General features: G+C 41.3%; 1 protein-coding gene across 17 annotated transcripts in view; it reads left to right on the plus strand.

Moving 5' to 3' along the window:
* RYR2 (ryanodine receptor 2) overlaps nucleotides 1-23180 on the plus strand; it is a 709125-nt gene that overhangs the window by 233792 nt on the left and 452153 nt on the right. For 14 of the 17 annotated variants that reach the window (XM_073338185.1, XM_073338183.1, XM_073338188.1 and 11 more), the window contains exon 4: nucleotides 18150-18164. The exons of the other annotated variants lie outside the window; for them this stretch is intronic. In XM_073338185.1, the coding sequence (XP_073194286.1) occupies nucleotides 18150-18164 (15 nt within the window). The remainder of the gene's footprint in view (nucleotides 1-18149; nucleotides 18165-23180) is intronic. 17 annotated transcript variants of the gene reach the window in all.

The raw sequence follows: 23180 nt of genomic DNA on the forward strand, positions 1-23180 counted from the left end.
ATTTTTGTTTGAAATTACTCATATTTTGCACTAAAGCATTCAGTGAAAATTTATGAAGAACTACTACAGTGGTCTTCGTTAACAAAAGATCAGCAGCATTAGTTAGGAGTAAAACATTAGGGCATATGATTTACTGTATTGCAGTATTTTTTATTCTAAATATAAGGAAATACAGAGCTATTTTTTTTAGTGGCAGCCAGTGTATTTCAGTAGACAGTCCTTTGTCTTTCTGAAACTTTATAGAGAGGGCCCAAACATTTTCCCAGGTGATAATTTTTAAATTAATTACCGTATTAAACATTGAAACTGATTGACTCAGTTTTTTTCCCCCTTACAAAAGTATAAAATGACATTTTGGTGTTTTGTTTTCTACTGTTTTGCACGTAATGTCCATTGATGTTGGGCGTTATATGTTCCAGGTGACGTTGCTGCAGAGATTAGGGTTGCTATACCCTCACCTCATATTAGTTTTCTATCTAATAGCACCCCCTTAAAATGAAAAACATTGGAGGGAAGCCATTATACCCTCTGAAGCAAAATGTGTACTGTTGTGGCTGCGCGCACAGAGGGGAGAACAGGCAGATTCTTTAGTGTAGTACAGTACAGTACATATTGGAAGCCTGTGGCGTACTTCAGAATACAGTTAGATTTGTGTTCTAGAATGTAGTATTGAATTAATTCGACTCCAAATGTGTGTTAATCTTGTAGTTAATTATCGGACTTCATGGTCGATATTTTAGGCTTTCAAAATTTGAAGTACTTTGCAGAAATTAATATTCAGAAAAACATAGCTGTTGGCATGTGGGGGAGGAGGGGAAGTAAATGGGCAGTGGCTTCTTACTTATCATCCCTGTTAGAGATTTCTGAAAATTTGAAACTGTGGTTCACTATATTCAAAGATATAGATGACTGATTTTTTGCTTTTTTCTTTCTACAGCTAGTTGATGTGGAAAAATGGGTATGTGCTTCTGTCTTTTATTTGCTTGATCAAAAAAATTCCATATTTGCCATTAATTCTTATGTCTGTTTTTGGTATCCTGTGTGTGTCATAACACTTGAACTTGCAGGGCTCAAAAGAGAGGCTATTACACCAGGCAGGGTCTAGTGATTTCTGAATCATTTTTCCATCAAAAATCACACACAGAAAGGATTTTTGTTATTTTTTCTTTTGTAATTATAACTTCTCTTGTAGTATTAAGCCCTATAAAATTCTGACTGTTGCCTTACAATTTTGAGCCTTGCTATCTAATGTTTTAACTCCATCCTGTAAAACCTTACTGTCTTTCCAATGCACACATTGTAATTTTGCAATGCATGGCAATAAGATAATTGTTAATACTGATAAATAATAGTGTCATTTTATGCAGCTCCAAATTCTGTGTGTGATGAATATTTTAAAATGGTGAACAGCTGCTACAGAATATATAAATATAAATGGTTTATAGATGTTATGGGAAAAATCTCTCAGCACAAATGTTTTATTTTGTGTTCCAGACATAAGTTCTTACTAAATGTAATGTATTGAACTATTTCAAGCCAGCAGGGTCAAACTTTCAAAAAGTGGCCTTCAACACTAGTGTGTAATCCATGCTTACAAAATGTGTTTCTCTGTCCCTTCTCCCCCTCTAATGGCTGGACCACATATGAGTTTGAATCTGATAAAGCCTTTGAGCTATAAGACTTGGATCTTTTAGTTCAGGCAGTTGAAGGTCATGCTTTTGATCAGATGTCCTAGGTCCTATCCCTGCTGCTGGTGTCCGAGCCAGGGCATCACAAGTGGCAGCCTGTATTAGGATTTGAGATGCAGGTCTCTGTGCAAACGTGATATAATTTCCATATTAAAAATCCATTTGCACAAATAGGTTTTTCCTGTGTAATTATCCTATGTAATTTCTATCATCTGCTCACCTAGGGGTGAAGGTGCTTATGCACATGCAAATGGAAAGAAGGTAGAGGCCTTTTTGAAAATTTGGCCCAGAAAGTCTAAAGACCTTCATGATTCATCAGTCCTTAATTTTATCTGCAAATAATCTGGAACATCTGTGGCATCCTGTTCCTGTATGTAAATGGGAAGAACAGCAGTTCTATAGTTACACTTTTTATTAAGGTTCCATTTATAGAGGACTAATACATATTTAATAGCTGGTTAATAAATATTAATTCAACAGTTATAGATTGTTACAGTCTAATTGTAAGTGTTTGCTTAATATAAGAGTAGCGGAACAATTTTTATGTGAGAGGATCTCAAATGCTTTATAAAGCATTAGTGAACTAAGTGTTGATAGGGAATGGAGTGTATTTTTAAACAGTGAGGGCCAAATGCTCCTCTCAGGTTAGCCCATGTGACTCCATTGTTTTTATTGGCATTGCATCAGTGTAATTGAGAGGTAACTTGGGCCATGACCAAAGTCATGTTCTTATTAGTTGATTGGAATCTCTTAGTGATGTCACAACTTTGCACCAACTTCCGGCATTGTTTTTCTGGCATAGTAGTAAATAGAAAAGCTTTTTTCAGCGTAAAATACATTTTGGGATTTGGGATAAATACATTGTTTGTAATATGCCACACCAGGATATACCGTATTAAGGTGTAGAAGCACCTGTCCTTGTCAGGGACGGATGAACGTATAGGCAAACGAGGCATGTGGCTCAGACACAAATTCTTGGGGGAATGGGGGGTGGCAACACGCATCATACTCACTGTGACTGGGTTAGCTATGGTATGGATCTATTGGGACTGGCAGCTCATCCTGCTGCTGCTCAGGGTGCTGCTCACTGTGATGGATGGGCAGCTGATCCTGTAGTTCTGCAATCCAGTGCACCAGGTCATAACACCACTCAGTCAGATTTGGCTTGGCTGCCCCTCCAGCATGGTGAGCACTGCCCTGAGCAGCAGCAGGATGAGAAGCTGGTTCCAGAAAATCTGCAGCCTGGCCATGGTGGGTGTACTTGCATGGCTGTTTGTTGTTAGCCATAAGAAAGTAGGGGCCTAGAACTCAGTGACAGGTTAATCTGGCCCTGGTCCTTGTGCTTTACAAAGCAGTTGAGATGTGAATTGGAAGCCTAATAATGTACATTCTGACACTGTTTACTGCTTAATCAAAATAATAATTTTGGTTTATTCTTGAAGATACTTATCCAATTATAAGAATAAGCCGGATATCCGAACATTCTCCGTATTTCTGCTTTGGAGAAAAGTTTAATTCAAGTTGCTAAGTCCTGTTTTTCATAACATCAGAAATCTTGGGCTGGATCCTAATTGTGCCAAGCATGTGTAGCTGGGATGGGAAAGATGACTCTAAGCTACCTTATATCTCCCAGGATACTGGGACTGAACTGACCCCTGGTGAAAGTTAGATTAGTCACAGTTCTTAACTCAGTGCACCCATGTCTTGACCATCTCTGCTAAAGCCCAGTTTGGAATGCTTCCTGTCTGGAGGGTGTGGAGTAGGTGGTATAAAGCCAGCTGTGCTAGCTTTAAATCATTGTGAAATTCCTCTAGCTTTTGGAAAATCCCCAACTTTAGGGTAATTTGAAGTGGCTTTTGCACTGCTGGAGGTTGCTAAGAGGACTTAACCAAGGCTGGGCATCTGGCCTTCAGTATGTTTTTTGGTACATATTCTTTGGATTAGAGCTTGGTAAATAACTGATTATTTTTTTTTGCTTGGTTCCAAAAAAATCTAAGGAAAACTTGTTTTCTCTATGTCTCCATGAGTATTGATTGTCATGCATAGTGGCAATTCATAATCTTTCATAATGACAATGAATAGTCATGGGGCTAGAATGAGAGAATTACTTTACAGCGTAGTGGTTAAGTAGTCACCTAGGATTTGGGAGATCTATGTTCAGATCCCTGCTCCACTGATCTGTTGATGCTATTCCACTTCACAAAAACAAGAGACCCATACTATAACCCACCAGTTTAGGGCACTCTCCTGCAATGTGAGCGACTCAAGTCCAAATCCCTTTTCCACATCAGGCAGAGGAGGGAATTGAACCTGGGTGAATGCTCTAACCACTGGGGTAAAAATTGTAAGGGATCAATTGCATCTGAATCCCAAAAAATGTTTTGGAGTTGAAACTATTTGGCCAATTCAACTGGAACTACATTTTTTTGGCAAATAAATTATTTGTCCAAAAATTTTCACCCAGCTCTACATTGGATTAATTCAGTTAATATTAAAGGAACATAGCAACTTGAAAATTGCATAAGAAATGTGCAACTATTTGCTAGACAGTAGCAGAAAGCTGTTCAATATACTGAATACGTGATCATTGAGGCTGGATCCCTTGCCTCATTCCATATATCCATTCACAGACAGTTTCACAGGAAATTGAAATTCCATTCAGCTTCCTTATGCATGAACAAATCATATAGAATGCAGAGAGATAATTTACTTGTTCGAAAATTCCACTCTTTTTATTTATGCAGGTGTGCACCAGTAGATAGTTGTTGTTGTTGTAAAACATAAACCAGTGCACATGAGTGAATTTTTTTAAACTATTTCTGCTCTGCCAAATATGTATGATTTTATCGGATCGCTGAAAGTCATATCTGCAATCTAGAAACTGTGGGGCTGATCCAAAGCCCATGGAAGTCTTTCCATTGTCTTAAGTGGGCTTTTGATCAGAGAAAGGTTTTCAGTGGCCCTGATCAGAGAAACAGGAATATGCTTAAATGCTTTGCTGGATCAGGGTCTATGTAGCTGCAAAATGTTATCTTTCCATCACCATCCTCTGAGGCACTAAGAGCATCTCATAAAAAGTTCAGAAAGATTAGTAACACAAAAGCCTCTTTTTTCCCCATACTCCTTCATGTTTGAAAACAGCTCAACTATTTTTGGTGAAACTTTCAGGAAAAAAATAACTGAGAACAAGTGTACCAAATTTCAACTAAAAAGATGCACTTTTGAGAAAGTTAAAAGAAACTGGAAATGCCCTTTTCAGAATGGAAATGCTTGGGCTATCTTAATATAGGGGTTGCTATGCATTCCACCAGTAATAATGCGAATGAAAATGCAAGCTATCAAAAAAAAATTGAATGTGTAAATCCAGGGAATAGAGAGTCTAAAAGGATTTTTTTTGCATGATTTATCTTTCCTCTTAGAACATAAGAATGGTCATACTGGGTCAGATCAATGGTTCATCTAGCCCAGTATCCTGTCTTCCGACAGTGGCCAATGCTAGATGCTTCAGAGAGAATGAACAGAACAGGGCAATTTTTAGTGATTCAGGCCCTGTCATCCAGTCCCAGCTTTTGGCAGTTGGAGGTTTAGGGACACACAGACCATGGGATTGTGTCCCTGACAATCTTGGCTAATAGCCATTGATAGATCTATCCTCCATGAACTTATCTAATTTTTTTAACCCAGTTATACTTTTGGAGTTTACAAAAGACAGGCTTCTGTGTAATTGTGGACAGCAGATCAAGTGGTGGGGCCCCAAGACCTTGCCACCAATACAAGACAGCACTGCAGGGTCCAACTGCTTGAAAAATATCACTTTCATACTTGAATATGTAGGAACTTTATTTTCCTGGTATGTTTTCTTTAAGATGAAGGAAGTATAAATACTGACAGGAAAAGATGAAAGAAAATCATATATTCTTCTTCAAGTGATAGTCCCTATTTGGATTCCCAAGGTGGATGCACATGTGTGCCATGCACTGGAGTCAGAACACTTTTGTCGTAGTGTCCATTCACCCACATTTGTGTCATGCGTTGTCTGTGTGCTTACATCCAAGGCTGTAAGAGGCCGTACGGGTCAACGCCGCTCCAGTCCCCTCTTATTGCTGCATAGCCAGAGTCAGAACCCCTGTTCTTTGGTGTTCTTAGCTTGCTAAAAGAGCTGATTGCCTACTTTTTTCCCCTTGTATATAGGGTTTATAGTGGTATTAGTTGCATATAGTGTCTGATCGACTCAGCTAGTTAGGCTCCCCCATCGGACTTCTTCCCCCATCAGGGAGCTCCCCCCGCTCCCAGGGGTCAGTTGGATACAAAAACTGTACTTCGTGCCTGCGTTCCTTCTCTGTGAGTGACGAGGACCAATGGTGCCTTTTCTGCCTCGGCAAAGCCCACCTTGCTTCTGGCTGCACCATCTGCCAGTTGTTCCAACCCAGGACACAAGAAGCTAGAGAACTTCGCCTCCGGAGGTTTCTAGTGGAGTAGGCTATGCGCCCATGTGTGCAGTTAGATGTGGGACTGGTGGGTTTGTCAGAACGGCATCCATCGCTGCCAGTGAGTGCCCCTCTATCTTCCTAACAGGCCCTGGAGCCATCGGTATTGCCATAGCCTATGAAGCCACACTGTGAACGTAAGAAGCAGTGACGTGAACATCAGGGCAGCTCCTCCATAGGGACCGCTCCACAGCACAGTGTTGCCTCCACAAGCCGAGCCAGGTTGGGTGAAAAGTCACGCACCAATCCAGCTGCTCCAACTCCCAAGCAGCCCTGGACCGAGCACAAGGCGAAGCACCGATGTGATCCGTCAGTGCTGCTGCCAGCCTTGCTCACCAGTCTGGTACTGCCATCACTGTCGACGCTGCCGGGCCCCTCTGGACTGTCGTGTGTGGTTCCCCATACGTCCGGCCACCTGGAATAGCTGATGCCTCCTGAGGAGCTTCTGCTCCCATACCCTGGTTCCCCACTGCTCTCCAATACCCCAGGCACCTCACTCCTGCCTTCTCCGGTGGATGAACTTCTCCTGCTCCTTGCTGACTGGCACCCTTCTTCCGCCCGCTTTGCACCACCAGCACTCTCAGCTCCTCCCCTGCCAGACCATCCTCAGAGTCGGAGTGCTTCTCAGAGCTGGATCCCTCCTTTCCCCCTACTCAGTGTTGCAGACCAGATCCCAGGCACCGACTGCGCTATCCATTGGCATCCGGCCCTACTGCTGAGCCATGGTTCCACTATCCCTGTGGCTTGCTGACACCGGTGGTCTTTATGCTTCACCCTACTGGCCTCCCTAGGACCTGTATCGGGACCATGGGGTTCCGCCAGTGACATCTTACCGACCATCCCCTGTCCACACCATGCCCTCTTCAGTTTATGACAACCCTGGGGAAGACCTAGCGCAGTCAGTACCATTGGTGCTATCGGTCCCTACCATAGCCTTGTTGTCAACGGATGAGGCACTGATTCCACCCTTCCTCTCTCCTCCTTATAACCAGCAAAAATACTACAACCTGCTTCAGCAAGTAGTTGCGGCCATTGGCCTCATGGTATAATAGATCCAGGACCCACAAAACCAGCTCCTGGATATTCTGCCACTGCCGGGACCCTCCCAGATGGCCCTCCCTGTCTATGAGGCCATTCTGCAACTAGTGCCGTCGGTTTGGCATACACCAGCCGCCTGTAGCCCTATTCTTAAACATGCAGAAAGGTATTTTTGTCCCGTCTCAGGGCACACACTTCCTTTTCCCCCACTCACCCACTCCCCAAATCACTGATAGTTCATGCGGCGATCGAATGCACTTGCCAGCAACACCTCAAGTCCACTCCTCCAGACAGGGCAGTAAAAAAGCTGGACCTTTTAGGCAGGAAAGTTTATTCTTCTGTGGGACTCCTGCTCTGTATCACCAACTATCAGGTCCTGTTGGTGAAATATGACTTTCTCACCTACTGCAAGCTTTCGGAGTTTCAGGCTCTTTTACCACCAGACAAGCAGTGAGACTTCCAGATGCTGCTGGACAAAGACAGATTGGTTGCCAAGCTGAGCCTCTAAGTAGCTGTGGATGTCGCTGACAATGCATCATGCTCTCTGGTGTATTCGGAGACTCCTGGCTCCAATCGTCTGGGTTCTCTAAGGAGGTCCAGACCACGCATGAGGACCTCCCCTTTTATAACCATAAACTTTTCAGTGATTAGACAGATGATTCCCTACCCTGACTGAAGGATTCTTGTGCCACGCTGTGGTTGCTCGGCATTTATACCCCATCTCATGGGCAGCAGAGGTCGTCCTTTTGCCTATGCCCCACACCCTCTATCCTCCCTACTTTCAAAGACAGCAGGAGCCATCCCACCATCACCAGTGTGCTCAGTGGTCTTGCTACTCCACCGCTACCACCTCCGCTCCATCAACCCTCCTGCAACATCAATCTAAGCAGCGGATTTGACTCCTCCATCGAGAACCGAGAAACTGTTCCTATCCCTTTCATGGGGCTCCAGGTCATCTTTGGGGGCTGTCTTGCCCTCTTTGCCCACAATTGGGGCATGAACACTATGGACCGCAGGGTGTTCCACATCATTCACCGGGGGTGCTCTATAGAATTCTTCTTTCCCCCCTCGCTGCCCTCTCCATGGTGGCTGTGGAGGTCCCTCCCATGGATTTCTCCTCCGAGAGGAAGCAGACATCCTTCTCTGGAAGGGTGCCATAGAACTAGTCCCCCTGTGTTACCAGGGCCATGGCTTTTATTCACCATATTTCCTTATTCTGAAAAAGGGAGGTGGCCGCTGTCTGATCCTGGACCTCTGGTTAGTCAACAGGTTCATACGAAAACTCACGTTCTGGATGGTCATGCTCCCCCTCGTAATCCCCTCCCTCTCCCAGGGAGCCTGGTTTGTGGCTCTCAATTTGAAAGATGCGTATTTCCACATCAACATTCACCCAGCTCACTGGAGATTTGTCTGTTTCAATGTTGGTGACACCCACTGTCGGTTTCTTGTGCTCCCCTTTGGTATCGCCACCGCTCCCTGGGTATTCACAAAAGTCTTCACCATCATTGCAGTCCACATGTGGTGCCTTGGCCACTCCGTGTTTCCCTACCTGGATGACTGGCTCCTAATTGTGATGACATGCAACCAACTCCTCTCAGCTGTCTGGGCCCTTTGGGCATTTGTATCAACAAGGAAAAATCAGTCCTCATACCTACTCAGTGGATCACCTTTATTGGGACCTACCTGGACACTCTCGTGATCTGGGCTTTCTCCCCGGTGGACTGATTTGCAACTCTCACTTCTTTCATTATGGACTTACGCTGCAGTCCGCACACCTATGTCCATCAATGTCTTTCCATCCTTGGCCACATGGCAGCCTGCACCCCCATAATGCCCTATGCCTGCCTCCACATGCACTGTCTCCAACTATGGCTCAAGTTGATGTACAAACTGCAGACAGACCTTTTGGACAGGCCCGTCCTGCTCCCCCAGATTGTCCTGGCCTCCCTCAGGTGGTGTACCAACCTGTGCAAGGTCCTGGTCAGCACTCTGTTTACATCTCCCAGCCCCCATGCTAATTTCACCACAGACTCCTGCCTTACTGGTTGGGGTGCCCACCTGGATGGTCATACAGTCCAAGGCCTCTGGCACCAAGAGAGGCCAGGATGCACATTAATGTCCTGGAATTGAGAACTGCCTGTCTTGTCTGTCAGGCATTCCTCCCATTCATGTTACCCAACAACGTGGTAGCAGTTGTCTATATCAACAAGCAAGGTGGCTCCAGGTCTTCTTCTCTATGTGCAGAAGCTGTCCAACTCTTTTTCAAAATTGCTCAGCACCCAATAGCTCTGATTGAAAGCAATGGTAACATTTTAGCTCTTCAGAAAATTTGACCCTCATATGTCCAGGTGTGATTTTTTTTTTAAATCCATGTGGATAATCCTCATCAAAATGTTTCCTTTACATAACCTTCAGAAAGCAAGAGATATTTTTCTTAAATGCTAAAATGCTGAAGAGTAGGTGCTTTATCCTGCACCCAGTGAAGTCAATGACAAAATTCCCTTTGACTTCAGTGGTGTACACTTGTGCCCTAAATATTTAAGGAAAAATCAAATTGATGAACCTTTTCTGCTGAAATCAAATACTAGCCTTTTTCTCTCCCTCAAATGAGTTCTGTTTGTTTCAGCCCACATGTACATTGGTGATAAGGCTATTCTTCATATTGGTATGCAAGTAAATCTTTTACAGTGAGAGAGGAACACATTTTAGATATTTTGTAAAACACTTACTTTCAAATCCCACATGGAGCTTGGTTAGGTAACAGAGAATCTGGATTGAGAGGAACAGAAAATGAGTTGAACAGAATAAAACAGAAGAGCTGGCCTCTAGGAAATACAGTTTGGAGATGAGCAGAAAAAAGAAACTGGGGGTGTTTCAGAGGTTAAAATGGCAGCGAGGAACTAAGCTTCAGCAAAGCATAGCAAAGGGTACAGTACATCTGCAATATCATTTAAAAGTAATTAGTTGCATAGCTTAGGAGGCCTAATTACCACAGTTTCAAATGTTTTTAACAAGTCATCTGAGAATGTGAATGTTCTGTGAGAATTTTCTTGTGTGCACTGTATCACTGAGTACATCTATAGAAGTATAGATATTTTATGTTATTATGGGTAGAACCATGTTAAGAATGTTCCAGAACAAATACAAAGACATGGCCCTTTCCTTGAAGAACTTACATTCTTATTTTGGACATCACCTGAAATATATGGAGGACAAATGGAGGAAGAACAAGGGTCTCAGCTATGTCACCACATGGTCAGCCAATTTAGGCATATACACATCTTGATGACTTAAGTGAAAATTGAGAGAAGGATGGAAGAGAGAACCACATGAGGCTCAAATAAAGAGTTATACTAAAAGTTGTCTTTAATATGGAATTACTGTTTTACAGACCAGGGCCTAAAGGCATAATTTAATCCAGAACTGAAAGTCCTGCATAAAAAATAATTATTTTAAATTAATCTAAGAGTATTATGGATTATGTGATTTGATGAAGCTCTTTACTTTTGAGATTGTAGCTCAGTTCCATTTAAGGGAAATAAATGTGGTGATTGCCTAAATGCACTTCTCTCTCCAAGGCTGAATTGATGTGAGGTCTGAATTTTTGTATGCACCAGTAGAAATATCTTTCTAATATTCTATTATGAATCCTTTCCCCTTTACTATTCAACATCATGCTGTAGAACTGTTGTCCATGCATCACCAGTGGACTGCAGAAAACTCTGTTGCCATTGGATTGCCTATTTCTTTTTATTCCCAGCAGCTAAACCACAATAAAACCAAGCTAAAAATACACCAAAGACATTCCTGATATTAGGTTTTCATGTAAGCAATAACTATAGCTGTCAGAGGCATGTTACGATAAAGAATAAAAGGGGTATTGTAAGGAAACACTCTCTGTACTAAAATGTGGTCTAAACTATGAAAATGGCAACTACTTCAGTAGATAATATCAAATAATGTTTTACATTATATCGCCCCTTTCATCCATCAGGGGAACGCAGAGCACTTTGTAAACTACATACACAGGACTCACTTCACCTAGCACCAAAAAATCAGGCACAATGGGGGTAAAAATGCTCCAGACAGCTGCAAAGCTGCGTGTTTGCTTCACAGAGGGGCAGCAGAAGCAGAAGAGTCTGTACACTTCCTATAATCCCCAGAGAGAAACTTGCATAGCATTTCCCTTACACTCTCTGTGGGAAGGTCAGTACTGTGTTAGGTCAGTGGCCAGTGGTTCAGTATGCTGCACCCATCTAGTGGGCCAAATCCATATTAGAGGGAGAATAAGGACCAACTCTCTGATTTGTGTTAGTTGTTGTTGTTCAGCAGCACAGACCGCCTGGTCAAATAAATTTGTTAGTTTCTAAGGTGCCACAAGTACTCCTTTTCTTTTTGTGAATACAGATGAACCTGGCTGCTACTCTGAAACCTGTCATTATGCAAGGCACTGAATTTAGCCATATGGAATGGAAATCTATCAACTTCATGAAAAAACTCGTACAGATACAGACAGACATCATCTTACTTTCCAAATGCAAACAGATGGACATCATACCAAAAGGACTGAAGGTAAAAAATCCATTACAATCTACATACCACACAGACTATGCTGACAGCTTGTGCCACACGCTCTCAAAGAAACTGCGGAACCACCTGATCAACATCCTCTACAGCAAACAGGGAAAGATTAAGAATGAGCTCTCAAAACTGGATACTCTCATAAAAAACCAACCTTCCACACAAACTTCCTCGTGGCTGGACTTTACAAAAACTAGACAAGCCATTTACAACACACACTTTGCCTCTCTACAAAAGAAAAACTATCTAAACTACTACATGCCACAAGGGGCCACAACAGTGGTTCCCTTAACCCACCCAGCAATATTGTTAATCTATCCAGCTATACTCTTAGCCTAGCAGAAGAATCTGTCCTATCTCGGGGCCTCTCCTTCTGCCCCTCCACCCCCATGAACATGATACAGTTCCGTGGTGACCTAAGATCCTATTTTCGACGTCTCCAACTCAAGCAATGTTTCCATCACACCTCTGAACAACATACCAACTCACAGAGACTTTCCTACCAAGACTACAAAAAGAAGGATTCTGGGTGGACTCCTCCTGAAGGTCGAAAGAACAGACTGGACATCTACATAGAGTGCTTCCGTTGACGTGCACAGGCTGAAATTGTGGAAAAGCAGCATCACTTGCCCATTAACCTCATCCGTGTGGATGAACACAATGCCATCCACAGCCTCAGAAACAACTCTGACATCATAATCAAACAGGCTGACAAAGGAGGTGCTGTTGTCATTATGAATATGAACAAGAGGCTGCTCGGCAGCTCTCCAACACCACTTTCTACAAGCCATTACCCTCTGATCCCACTGAGGGGTACCAAAAGAAACTACAGCATTTGCTCAAGAAACTCCCTGAAAAAGCACAAGAACAAATCCACACAGACACACCACTGGAACCCTGACCTGGGGTATTCTATCTGCTACCCAAAATCCATAAACCTGGAAATCCTGAACGCCCCATCATCTCAGGCATTGGCATCCTGACAGCAGGATTGTCTGGCTATGTAGACTCCCTCCTCAGGCTCTTCGCTACCAGCACTCCCAGCTATCTTCGAGACACCACTGACTTCCTGAGGAAACTACAATCAATTGGTGATCTTCCTGAAAACACCATCCTGGCCACTATGGATGTAAAGCCCTCTACACCAACATTCCACACAAAGATGGACTACAAGCCATCAGGAACAGTATCCCCGATAATGTCATGGCAAACCTGGTGGCTGAACTTTGTGACTTTGTCCTCACCCATAACTATTTCACATTTGGGGATAATGTATACCTTCAAATCAGCAGCACTGCTATGGTATCCGCATGGCCCCACAGTATGCCAACATTTTTATGGCTGACTTAGAACAACGCTTCCTCAGCTCTCGTCCCCTAATGCCCCTACTCTATTGCACTACATTGGTGACATCTTCATCATCTGGACCCATGGAAAAGAAGCCCTTGAGGAATTCCACCATGATTTCAACAATTTCCATCCCACCATCAACCTCAGCCTGGACCAGTCCATGCAAGAGATCCACTTCCTGGACACTATGGTGCTAATAAGCAATGGTCACATAAACACCACCCTATACCGGAAACCTACTGACCGTTATACTTACCTACATGCCTCCAGCTTCCATCCAGGAAACACCACACGATCCATTGTCTACAGCCAAGCTCTACGATACAACTGCATTTGCTCCAACCCCTCAGACAGCGACAAACACCTACAAGATTTCTATCAAGCATTCTTACAACTACAATACCCACCTGCTGAAGTGAAGAAACAGATTGACAGAGCCAGAAGAGTACCCAGAAGTTACCTACTACAGGACAGGCCCAACAAAGATAATAACAAAACACCACTAGCCATCACCTTCAGCCCCCAACTAAAACCTCTCCAACGCATCATCAAGGATCTACAGCCTATCCTGAAGGACGACCCATCACTCTCACAGATCTTGGGAGACAGGCCAGTCCTTGCTTACAGACAGCCCCCCAGCCTGAAGCAAATACTCATCAGCAACCACACACCACACAACAGAACCACTAACCTAGGAGCCTATCCTTGCAACAAAGCCTGTTGCCAACGGTGTCCACATATCTATTCAGAGGACACCATCATAGGGCCTAATCACATCAGCCACACTATCAGAGGCTTGTTCACCTGTACATCTACCAATGTGATATATGCCATCATGTGCCAGCGATGCCCCTCTGCCATGTACATTGGTCAAACTGGACAGTCTCTACATAAAAGAATAAATGGACACAAATCAGACCTCAAGAATTATAACATTCAAAAACCAGTCGGAGAACACTTCAGTCTCTTTGATCACTCAATTACAGACCTAAAAGTTGCAATTCTTCAACAAAAAGACTTGAAAAACAGACTCCCAATGAGAGACTGCTGAATTGGAATTAATTTGCAAACTGGATACAGTTCACTTAGGCTTGAATAAAGACTGGGAGTGGATGGGTCATTACACAAAGTAAAACTATTTCCCATGTTTATTTCCCCTCTCCCCCCCCAACTGTTCCTCAGATGTTCTTGTCAACTGCTGGAAATGGCCCACCTTGATTATCACTACAAAAGGTTTCTCACCCCTCCCCCCCCGCTCTCCTGCTGGTAATAGGTCACCTTAAGTGATCACTCTCATTACAGTGTGTATGGTAACACCCATTGTTTCATGTTCTCTAGATATATAAATCTCCCCACTGTATTTTCCACTGAATGTTTCCAATGAAGTGAGCTATAGCTCACGAAAGCTTATGCTCAAATAAATTGGTTAGTCTCTAAGGTGCCACAAGTACTCCTTTTCTTTTTGTGAATACAGACTAACACGGCAGCTACTCTGAAACCTGTACTTAGGCTTTGATTCTCTTCCCAGGATTTGGCCCCAAGAGATTAAATACCATTTGCGGTTGAATGTAGGGAATTCAGGCTGGCAGATTGGGATTATCCAAACTGGAATCAGGTTAGGATACTTCATCTCTTTCAAGTGGTCAGGACCTTGGTATGATATTGTATCTGGAAAAACATCCTTCTTCTACCAAGCAGCACATCTATGGAAATCCATATGTGCAAAACTTCAGAGAAAAAACAAAACGTGTTAAATGTTCAAAATATTTTAATTTGTATTGAGAACTACAGTTCAATGCCTTATGAGTCGGTCTCAATGTAAAGATGAATAAAAAAAGAATTGTGTAGCACCATTGGATAGAGGGAGGCATTTGAACAATGATCTGTTTTTTTATAGACCAATAGATTGTATTATAAATTACAGTCACAACTATAGCCATCTTCTTAGTAAACTGGTTACTAGATGAAATACCAGTTGAGTGTGTTCTAAACTATAACACCTCGTGATGAACTCTAATGATGAATCTAGGGGGAAAATACTGGCTTCATTGAAGTCAATGGTAAACTCCCATTGACTTCAGTGGGGCTGGGTTTTCACCTAAAGTCTTTAATACTCATTGTAGAAATATCTCAGAACTCAAAGTATCATCAGAACTGAATCTGTCTTCTGGTCCATGCCTCTAAATATTAGGAGAACCTACAATGCATCCTGAAATTTCAGAATGTAATAAAATATTATTTTGTGCCTTAATGGCTAAAATGCAGGGTGACCAGATGTCCCATTTTTAAAGGGACAGTTCCATTTTTGGGGACTTTTTCTTATATAGGCGCCTGTTACTCCCCACCCCTGTCCCTTTTTTTCACAGTTGTTTCTGGTAACCCTACTAAAATGAAAATCAATAACTTCTCAGACCTTTAATGCCTGTAATATAGAGCTTATTGTTGTGGCATCCTTAAAATTGATTTTGTATGTACTGTTTGTTATTGTAATGGACTTGGAAACATATAGTCATTTTTCATAGGTTTATGTGACTAAACATGTTTGGGCAAACTATGATCTCAATTACACTATTGCAACTTCACTGACAGGCCAGTGGAGTTGCATGTAACTTAGAAAAAACTTTTCCCTACTGTTAATTCTCTTCTTTCGTTTTGCTTTTTAGTTATGGGTGATGTTATTTTACTCATTGTTTTAATATCTGTTCCCCTGTTAGATTTCATGCCTTTATAAATCTATATTATGTATTTTTTAAAACTTCAATATAATCATGTCTTTAAGCAATATCTCTCAAGGTCAGTATTCAAGTCCTTGTTTAGGATGGCATTAAGATATCTCATAGTATAACTCTGTGTAGTTAATTTCCAAAGATAAATTCAGGATTATTTTTCCTAGCCAAGAGCCCTGTGTTTGCCTCCACTGTGAGGCATGGAGAGGGACAAATATAATGGAGCAGAAGAGTGTCCCCACTTCTAGCTTTCCGCCCCTGAGCTCAGAATACACGGAGTAGTGCCTCCAACGTATGCCCCCCCCCCCACCCGCCACATTCCTGGGAGTCCATCAAAGCCATCTGCTGATATTTCAGTAGCGTGGGAGCTCTGTGTCTCAGTGTAGGGAGATGTTGCGATAGCTGTGGAACTGTTATACATTGCACGCTTCCCTTTCTGAATGGCAGATTTTTTTTCAGCGGTGTTTTAATCCTGTTGAAAGTCAGCATTCTCCTTTTGCAGTGAATGAGAGATAGGAGATGTAGTTTGAAGACACTTTTTTTTTTTAAAAGAACCTTCTCTCACCAGGTAGTGGCAGATGTATCTAGAATGCTCTAGTTCTGTTCAATAAGTAGTGGTACCAATTTGTGGGGTGTGTCCGGAGGTTCCCCCTAAGGCTTGCACTGTACAGCTGTGCCCCTTACAAGCAGGCACTGTGTGCAGATAGGTGCCTGCCATGCAGAGTTGCCCCTCCAGTACTACTGATTGGGGGAAAGCTCTTGAGGGCTATCCTCCCTCTGGTTATTTCTGGTGCACATGGCGTGTAGTAGTGTGTGTGGCCAGTGGGGCTGTCTTTAGAAAAGGCACAGAAGTGATCCTAGGGATTATAAACTAATAAACCTTACTTCAGTACCATGCAAACTGGCTGAAACAATAACTAGAGTTATACAATACCCAGACAAACATGATATGATAGAGACAAAAGAGTACAGCTTCTATCAAGAAAAATTGTCTCTATAATCTTCTAGAATTCCTTGATCATGTCAACAAAGGTGAACCAAGTGGTAAATTTAATTTGGGTTTTAAAAAAAAAAGAGAAAGAAAAAAGACCATAACAACCAACCTTTGATAAAGGCATTCTCAAGAGTCTTTTAAGGAATCTCTAAGGAGTCCTGGGATAAGAAATAAAGGTACTGTAAATGATTGGAAACTGGCTAAGAGACAGAAAACAAGGTTCTGTACTTGGACTGACGTTTAATATATTTGTTAATTACCTAAAGAAGGGTCTGAGCAAGGATAGCACAACATTTGTGGATAACAGTTACGTAGGTGAGTGACAAGCAGAGAACTGAGGTTCTTGAGGGACTTAGTAGGAAAGGGCAACATGATGGCAGATGAAATTAAATGTTGACAAAGCTAGGTAAAGCACACTGGGAGGAATAATTTGAACTAGTTTTACCTCTTACTGGGTGATGGTGTAGCCATGTTGGTCCCAGGTTACTAGAGAGACAAGTGGGGTGAGATAATCTTTTATTGGACCAAATTCTGTTGGTGACAGAGACAAGCTGTCAAGCTACACAGAGCTCTTCTTCGGGTCTGGAAAAATGACTCAGAGTATCACAGCTAAGTACAAGATGGAACAATAGTTTAGCATAAGTAATTACCACGTATTCTAACTATGTAGAACTAGAAGAATTCTTCCGCCAACTTAATTCATATATGAGTTATTTGAAAACTATATTATGCATTTCCATAATTCTTTGGCATCATAGTGCATATGGCATTTGGAGTTATTCTTTAGAGTTAATATGCAAGAAATATCAGTAGCAATTATGTTTTCTTAGTTTACTATGTACATGCTATTTATAACATGGTCACTGCTATCAGTTGTGTTGCTGTCTGGATCACTGCATTTTGAATGTGGAAACCTGCAGTGAAGTTAGAAGGCATTTGCAGAGCACATTATTAAAATATTTCAACTGTGACTCCTGTGTTCACTGCACTCCATTTTAATTTATACAATAAAAACTATTTAGTCTGATGTATGCTTTAATATGAGACTAAAATTGAGGAAATTATTGTACAGAATTTATGAAGAATTGTTTTGAGCAGATGTGCTTTCTAGCATATACTGTAATTGTATAGTAATTGTTGTGGTAAATTCTGCTTTTAAATATTATTTTACTTCAGTGCATCTTGTTGACTATTTTAAGGAAAACACAACACATTTTTAAGTGACTGAAAGCAAATATTCATTTTATGTTTTCTCTTTTTCTCCCCCGGCCCCATGGCTCTGCAGAAATTTATGATGAAGGTAAGCAAGCTAAAAAATTAGTATTGTACTTTGTATGACTTTTGACTATTCCATTTAATTAATTATTTATCTCTTATTTTTTAAAGTAAATATCAAACTTTCACCAGATTTTTACTTCTTGGACTTCTGAAAGCTTTGGATTTAGAAACCACACTAACTTAGTTTAAGGCTTTTTTTATGATCATGGATGGGCGGAGGTAGGCACTCTGGACTGTGTAGGGCAATAATATTTGAAGGCATAACTTTAACAGTGGCAGATAAACTTTTTCTTAAGAACTGTTTTAAAATATTTAAAGCAATTCTCTAAAGAGGTGAAAAACTTTCCCAACCTTTGCTAAACTGTATTTTAATGATTTTGAAAAGATAACATTTGATACATATTTAATAGCTTTTATATATTTGTTGTCTCTATTCTTTCTTTGTATCACCTCTTTTTATGGTTGGCCAATTTCTGCGATTTCCAATTAGTTGTTACGCGGTCAATGGGATTGGCGTCATACAGGGTTTGGCACATAATAATACATCTTGTGGCAATAAACAGATAAATGTCCCAGTAAAAAAAATAATGGAACATATTGAAAACAGGTGCAACGCATTCTGCTTCTGCTGTATCTGGAATGCTGCCATGATGGTTTAATACGTCAGCTGGGATGGCTGAGCTCTTCTATGGCAATGGCATCTCCACCCCCAAGTCATCTGAATAAACACATTCCTGGATATGGTGCCCTAATTCTGGAAACTCTTTTACTTAGGGCATAAGGAAGTGCTAGGTAAATTTCAAAAGGTTTTGAAAAGTTCACATGAACCCTGAAAGGTTTAGTTTTTATTCAGTGATTTATCCAAAATGTGGTGTTTGTCTATTTTCTGCCCTTTCCTCTAAATAGTAATCTCTTTCTCCAATGTATCTGACTACCAATGTATTTATTGGTTTATATTCTCTGAAAGAAGTGAAATTCTTTTAAACTGAATAAAGGTAGAATAATTCAATATGTTGTAAACCCACAACCTGGGTTTGGGATTACAGCACGCAACCTTCCATTCCTGTGTCTGCTGCTCTAGCCTATGGGCTGGAATAATGTCTCCACCCTGTATCTGTATAATTACTGATCCTTTCTCATGGTACACCGCTTGCTTGCCCCATTATCACCATCCAAATTGTCACTGTAGAACCAGAACTGCCATTAGTGCCTTTGAAAATCTCCTCCTTTTAGACTGATTCTCTAAATCTATAGGTGGAGCATAGATAAGCTAAGCATGGAAAGCTTCCCCCCATGAATATTTTTTTTGTGTTTGTTGTTTTTATTAATAGCCTCCATTCTCTCTGTAACATGAAATAGTACTTTTATAGTCTCTATTTGTATTATTTTGCTAATGAGCTGAACGTTCTGAGTCTGAATGGAGTAAAACTGGGCAAATCAGTGACCTGAAGGTTAAAGAGCAAGATCCCACCAAACTTGGATTTACAAGAATTGTGTAATGTTGTCATTGCAGTAGCTCTTACAGCATTAAAGTGTCCTCCATTCACCTCTCTGTATGGAGAAAAAGGAATTAAAGCAACTACAACTACAATTCCTACAATAAAATCATATATATTTGGTGGAATGACTAGCTTTACCCAGCATCAACACTTGACAGGTATCAAGAACTTGACATTAAAAAAAGAGTAGTCAACAATGTTCTTGTGCATAATTCCCTATTTACTGTATTTGTCATGTGGCAGTTTTTAAGCCCATTTTAGCATTTTAAGCCTATGATAGTAATAAATTATCTGCAGCCTTGAGGGCCCAATTTGCTCTGGGAAATAATGCAGTGCCTCAGGTTTTTATGCGAGGAATACTACATTTTAATACAACATCAATACATATTGTTTTAAAGATTACAAGCATTGGATTAAAAACATTAGAGTAGTTGCCATTAAAAGAAAATCGACATTTGGAACAGTTACCACTGTATCTTGTAGTCTTTGCTTTAGAAGACATTGCTGAAGAAATCAAAGGAGGGTATTACCACTCTCTCTGTATTTAATAACTGCTCTTACTGAAAATAAAAGTTTACGTGTTATACAGTGGTCAGCCAAACATCGGTAGCATTTTTGGTTTTTTCCATATTTCGTGTAGATCATGGGGCCCATATTTTAGAAGGTTCTAATATGGAACAGTTGATTATTATTTTAATCAACTTTAACTCCTGTTAGAGCTTCACAACAATTTTTCCTTACAATTCCAATCATTGCACTTACATTTACCATAATTCCCTTCTCATGAGGTACCCATCATAAAATTAGTTTTTGCAGCTGCAAAAAAGCTGTTAACTTGTTCTTAAAAACTCAGAGTCTTTTTAGTGAATAATTCTTCATTACAATGCACTTTAGCTCTTGCTTTCTTTTCACACATTCAGCAGTTGTGGGATGTTGTTAATTGCTGGCTTTGGTGACTGGAACTGCTTAAATTTTTATATATTAAAGGAGATGCAATTAGGACTTCTGTTCAGTTATTCAAGCATTACAGTTCTGTGGTCATGCTCCAAAGAGTATCAGAAGTTACTGCGATTTATTCTACATAGAAAATTGCACTGATATCTTCATTTGGGTAAGAGCAGTCATACATTTACACATGCGTGTCTCCCACCAGTAGATCCATGAGTTAACTTCATATAGTTCTTCCTCTTTTTTTGTTGTTTTTGTTTTTTACTGGCACAGTTCTACATCACTAGTTAAATTGAGGTAGTGGCAATATGGTCTTGTACTTACACTGATGTAGTAACACCGGAGCAAGAAGTCCTCCCATTCCTATCCAACACCACACCACTCAATGAAGAATTGACCTGTGTGGAACCAGGAACTCCTCAATGGCATCAATACTCCGGTTATCCTCTGGCAAGTCTATCTGCCTTTGGAATCATCACCTGTATAAAAGGATTGGCTTTCCTATCTAACAATGGATATGAGATACAGATGACACTAAACTGGGAGGAGTAGTAGATACTCCTGAGGGTAGGAATAGGATACAGAGGGACTTAGACAAATTAGAGGATTGGGCCGAAAGAAATCTGATGAGGTTCAACAAGGACAAGTGCAGAGTCCTACACTTAGGATGAAAGAATCCCATGCACTGCTACAGACTAGGGACCGAGTGGCTGGGCAGCAGTTCTGCGGAAAAGGACCTAGGGGTTACAGTGGACGAGAAGCTGGCTATGAGTCAACAGTGTGCCCTTGTTGCCAAGAAGGCTAACAACATTTTTGGATGTATAAGTAGAAGCATTGCCTGCAGATTGAGGGACGTGATCATTCCCCTCTATTCAGCATTGGTGAGGCTTCATCTGGAGTATTGTGTCCAGTTTTGGGCCCCACACTACAAGAAGGATGTGGAAAAATTGGAAAGAGTCCAGTGGAGGGCAACAAAAATGATTAGGGGGCTGGAGCACATGGCTTATGAGGAGAGGCTGAGGGAACTGGGCCTATTTTGTCTGCAGAAGAGAAGAATGAGGGGGGATTTGATAGCTGCTTTGAACTACCTGAAAGGGGGTTCCAAAGAGGATGGATCTAGACTGTTCTCAGTGGTAGCAGATGACAGAACAAGGAGTAATGGTCTCAAGTTGCAGTGGGGGAGGTTTAGGTTGGATATTAGGAAAAACTTTTTCACTAAGAGGGTGGTGAAGCACTGGAATGGGTTACCTATGGAGGTAAGCCCCGACTGGGATGATTTAATTGGGGATTGGTCCTGCTTTGAGCAGGACTAGATGACCTCCTGTGGTCCCTTCTAACCCTGTTATTCTATGATTCTATGAGAACTGCATTCCTCTGTCCGTCATCCACATGCGCAGTGAAGAGTTTGGACTGGGGCAGACAACAGATGCCTTCTAGGATACAATGGAGGAGGTTATGTGTGTTTGATCTCTACTCCTTCAATTCCCTTAGATGCCAGTCATATTGTGCACTATGGTGTGAAACTTCCCATCTAGCAGTGAGCCTGCAGGCAGTTCAGGGGTCCGGGGAATAAGAACACCATTCTATACTACACTAACATCGGTTCAGTGTGCTGCTATGTGGGACACAGGTGTTGCAGCATGCACTGGTGTAAGCCTAACTGTGGGAGTGCTTTCCACCAAAATATCTGTATTGATTTCACTGAAGTGATGGAATTTATATCAGTGCAACTTCTATATATAGGCAAGGCTATGGAGTAGAAAAAACACAGGTGTGACATCCTTAAAGTACCAACCATCCAATCATCATGTGGCTTTGGACAATTAGTGTCTCCAGCTAGGTTTTTATATATAATAATTAAGACTTTGTGTTTGTGAGAGAAACCATGACTTGGGGTTTATTGCAATAAGAATTCACAGTCTTTGATGTCCCAAACAACACGTTTACTGAGTGAGAATCTTCCATGAATTTTTACAAATGTACCTCTATATATGCCCAGTTTATTTTATTGAAAATAAAGGATACTCTGACAAAAGCCAAAAACTTGATATTAAGTACATGCCATGATCCATGGATCGTCCTTAAAAACACTAAAATTATTACTTTTGAGTTGTATGTCCTTACAAACTGTCTGCCTTCATGATAGAATGTTTGATTGTGGTAGGTAAAACTTAGGAGAAGCAAAACTGTTATTTGAGGAAAAATTGAGAGTTGTCACCATGGCAATTCAGTGAGATTGAGCTTCAGCATTGCTATCAAACTGCCAGTGAGATAATGGCGTCTTGTTGCTGCCAATTCATTTTTTAGCTGGGTACAGTACACTTTTTTTAATCTGAAGCTCCAGTCAATTAAGAGCTCACTCCACCTTGATGGAAGAGAAATTGGAAATGCTGTGGATTAGAAAATAAAAACTTGGGCTTTCAAATGGGAGTACTCTTACATCAAAGTCTAACATTGGTTACATCTTTATATAAAGCCATTGTAGCTATAGACTTAAAACATATTTACATGTGGATGATACGTAATGTACAGGAAGCTGTGAAAATAAATGTGCACTGTAATGAAGTCCACTCTATTAAAAAGTGACTCGT

The sequence above is a fragment of the Lepidochelys kempii genome, chromosome 3, assembly GCF_965140265.1.
Source record: "Lepidochelys kempii isolate rLepKem1 chromosome 3, rLepKem1.hap2, whole genome shotgun sequence".
Classification (NCBI taxonomy): Eukaryota; Metazoa; Chordata; order Testudines; family Cheloniidae; genus Lepidochelys; species Lepidochelys kempii.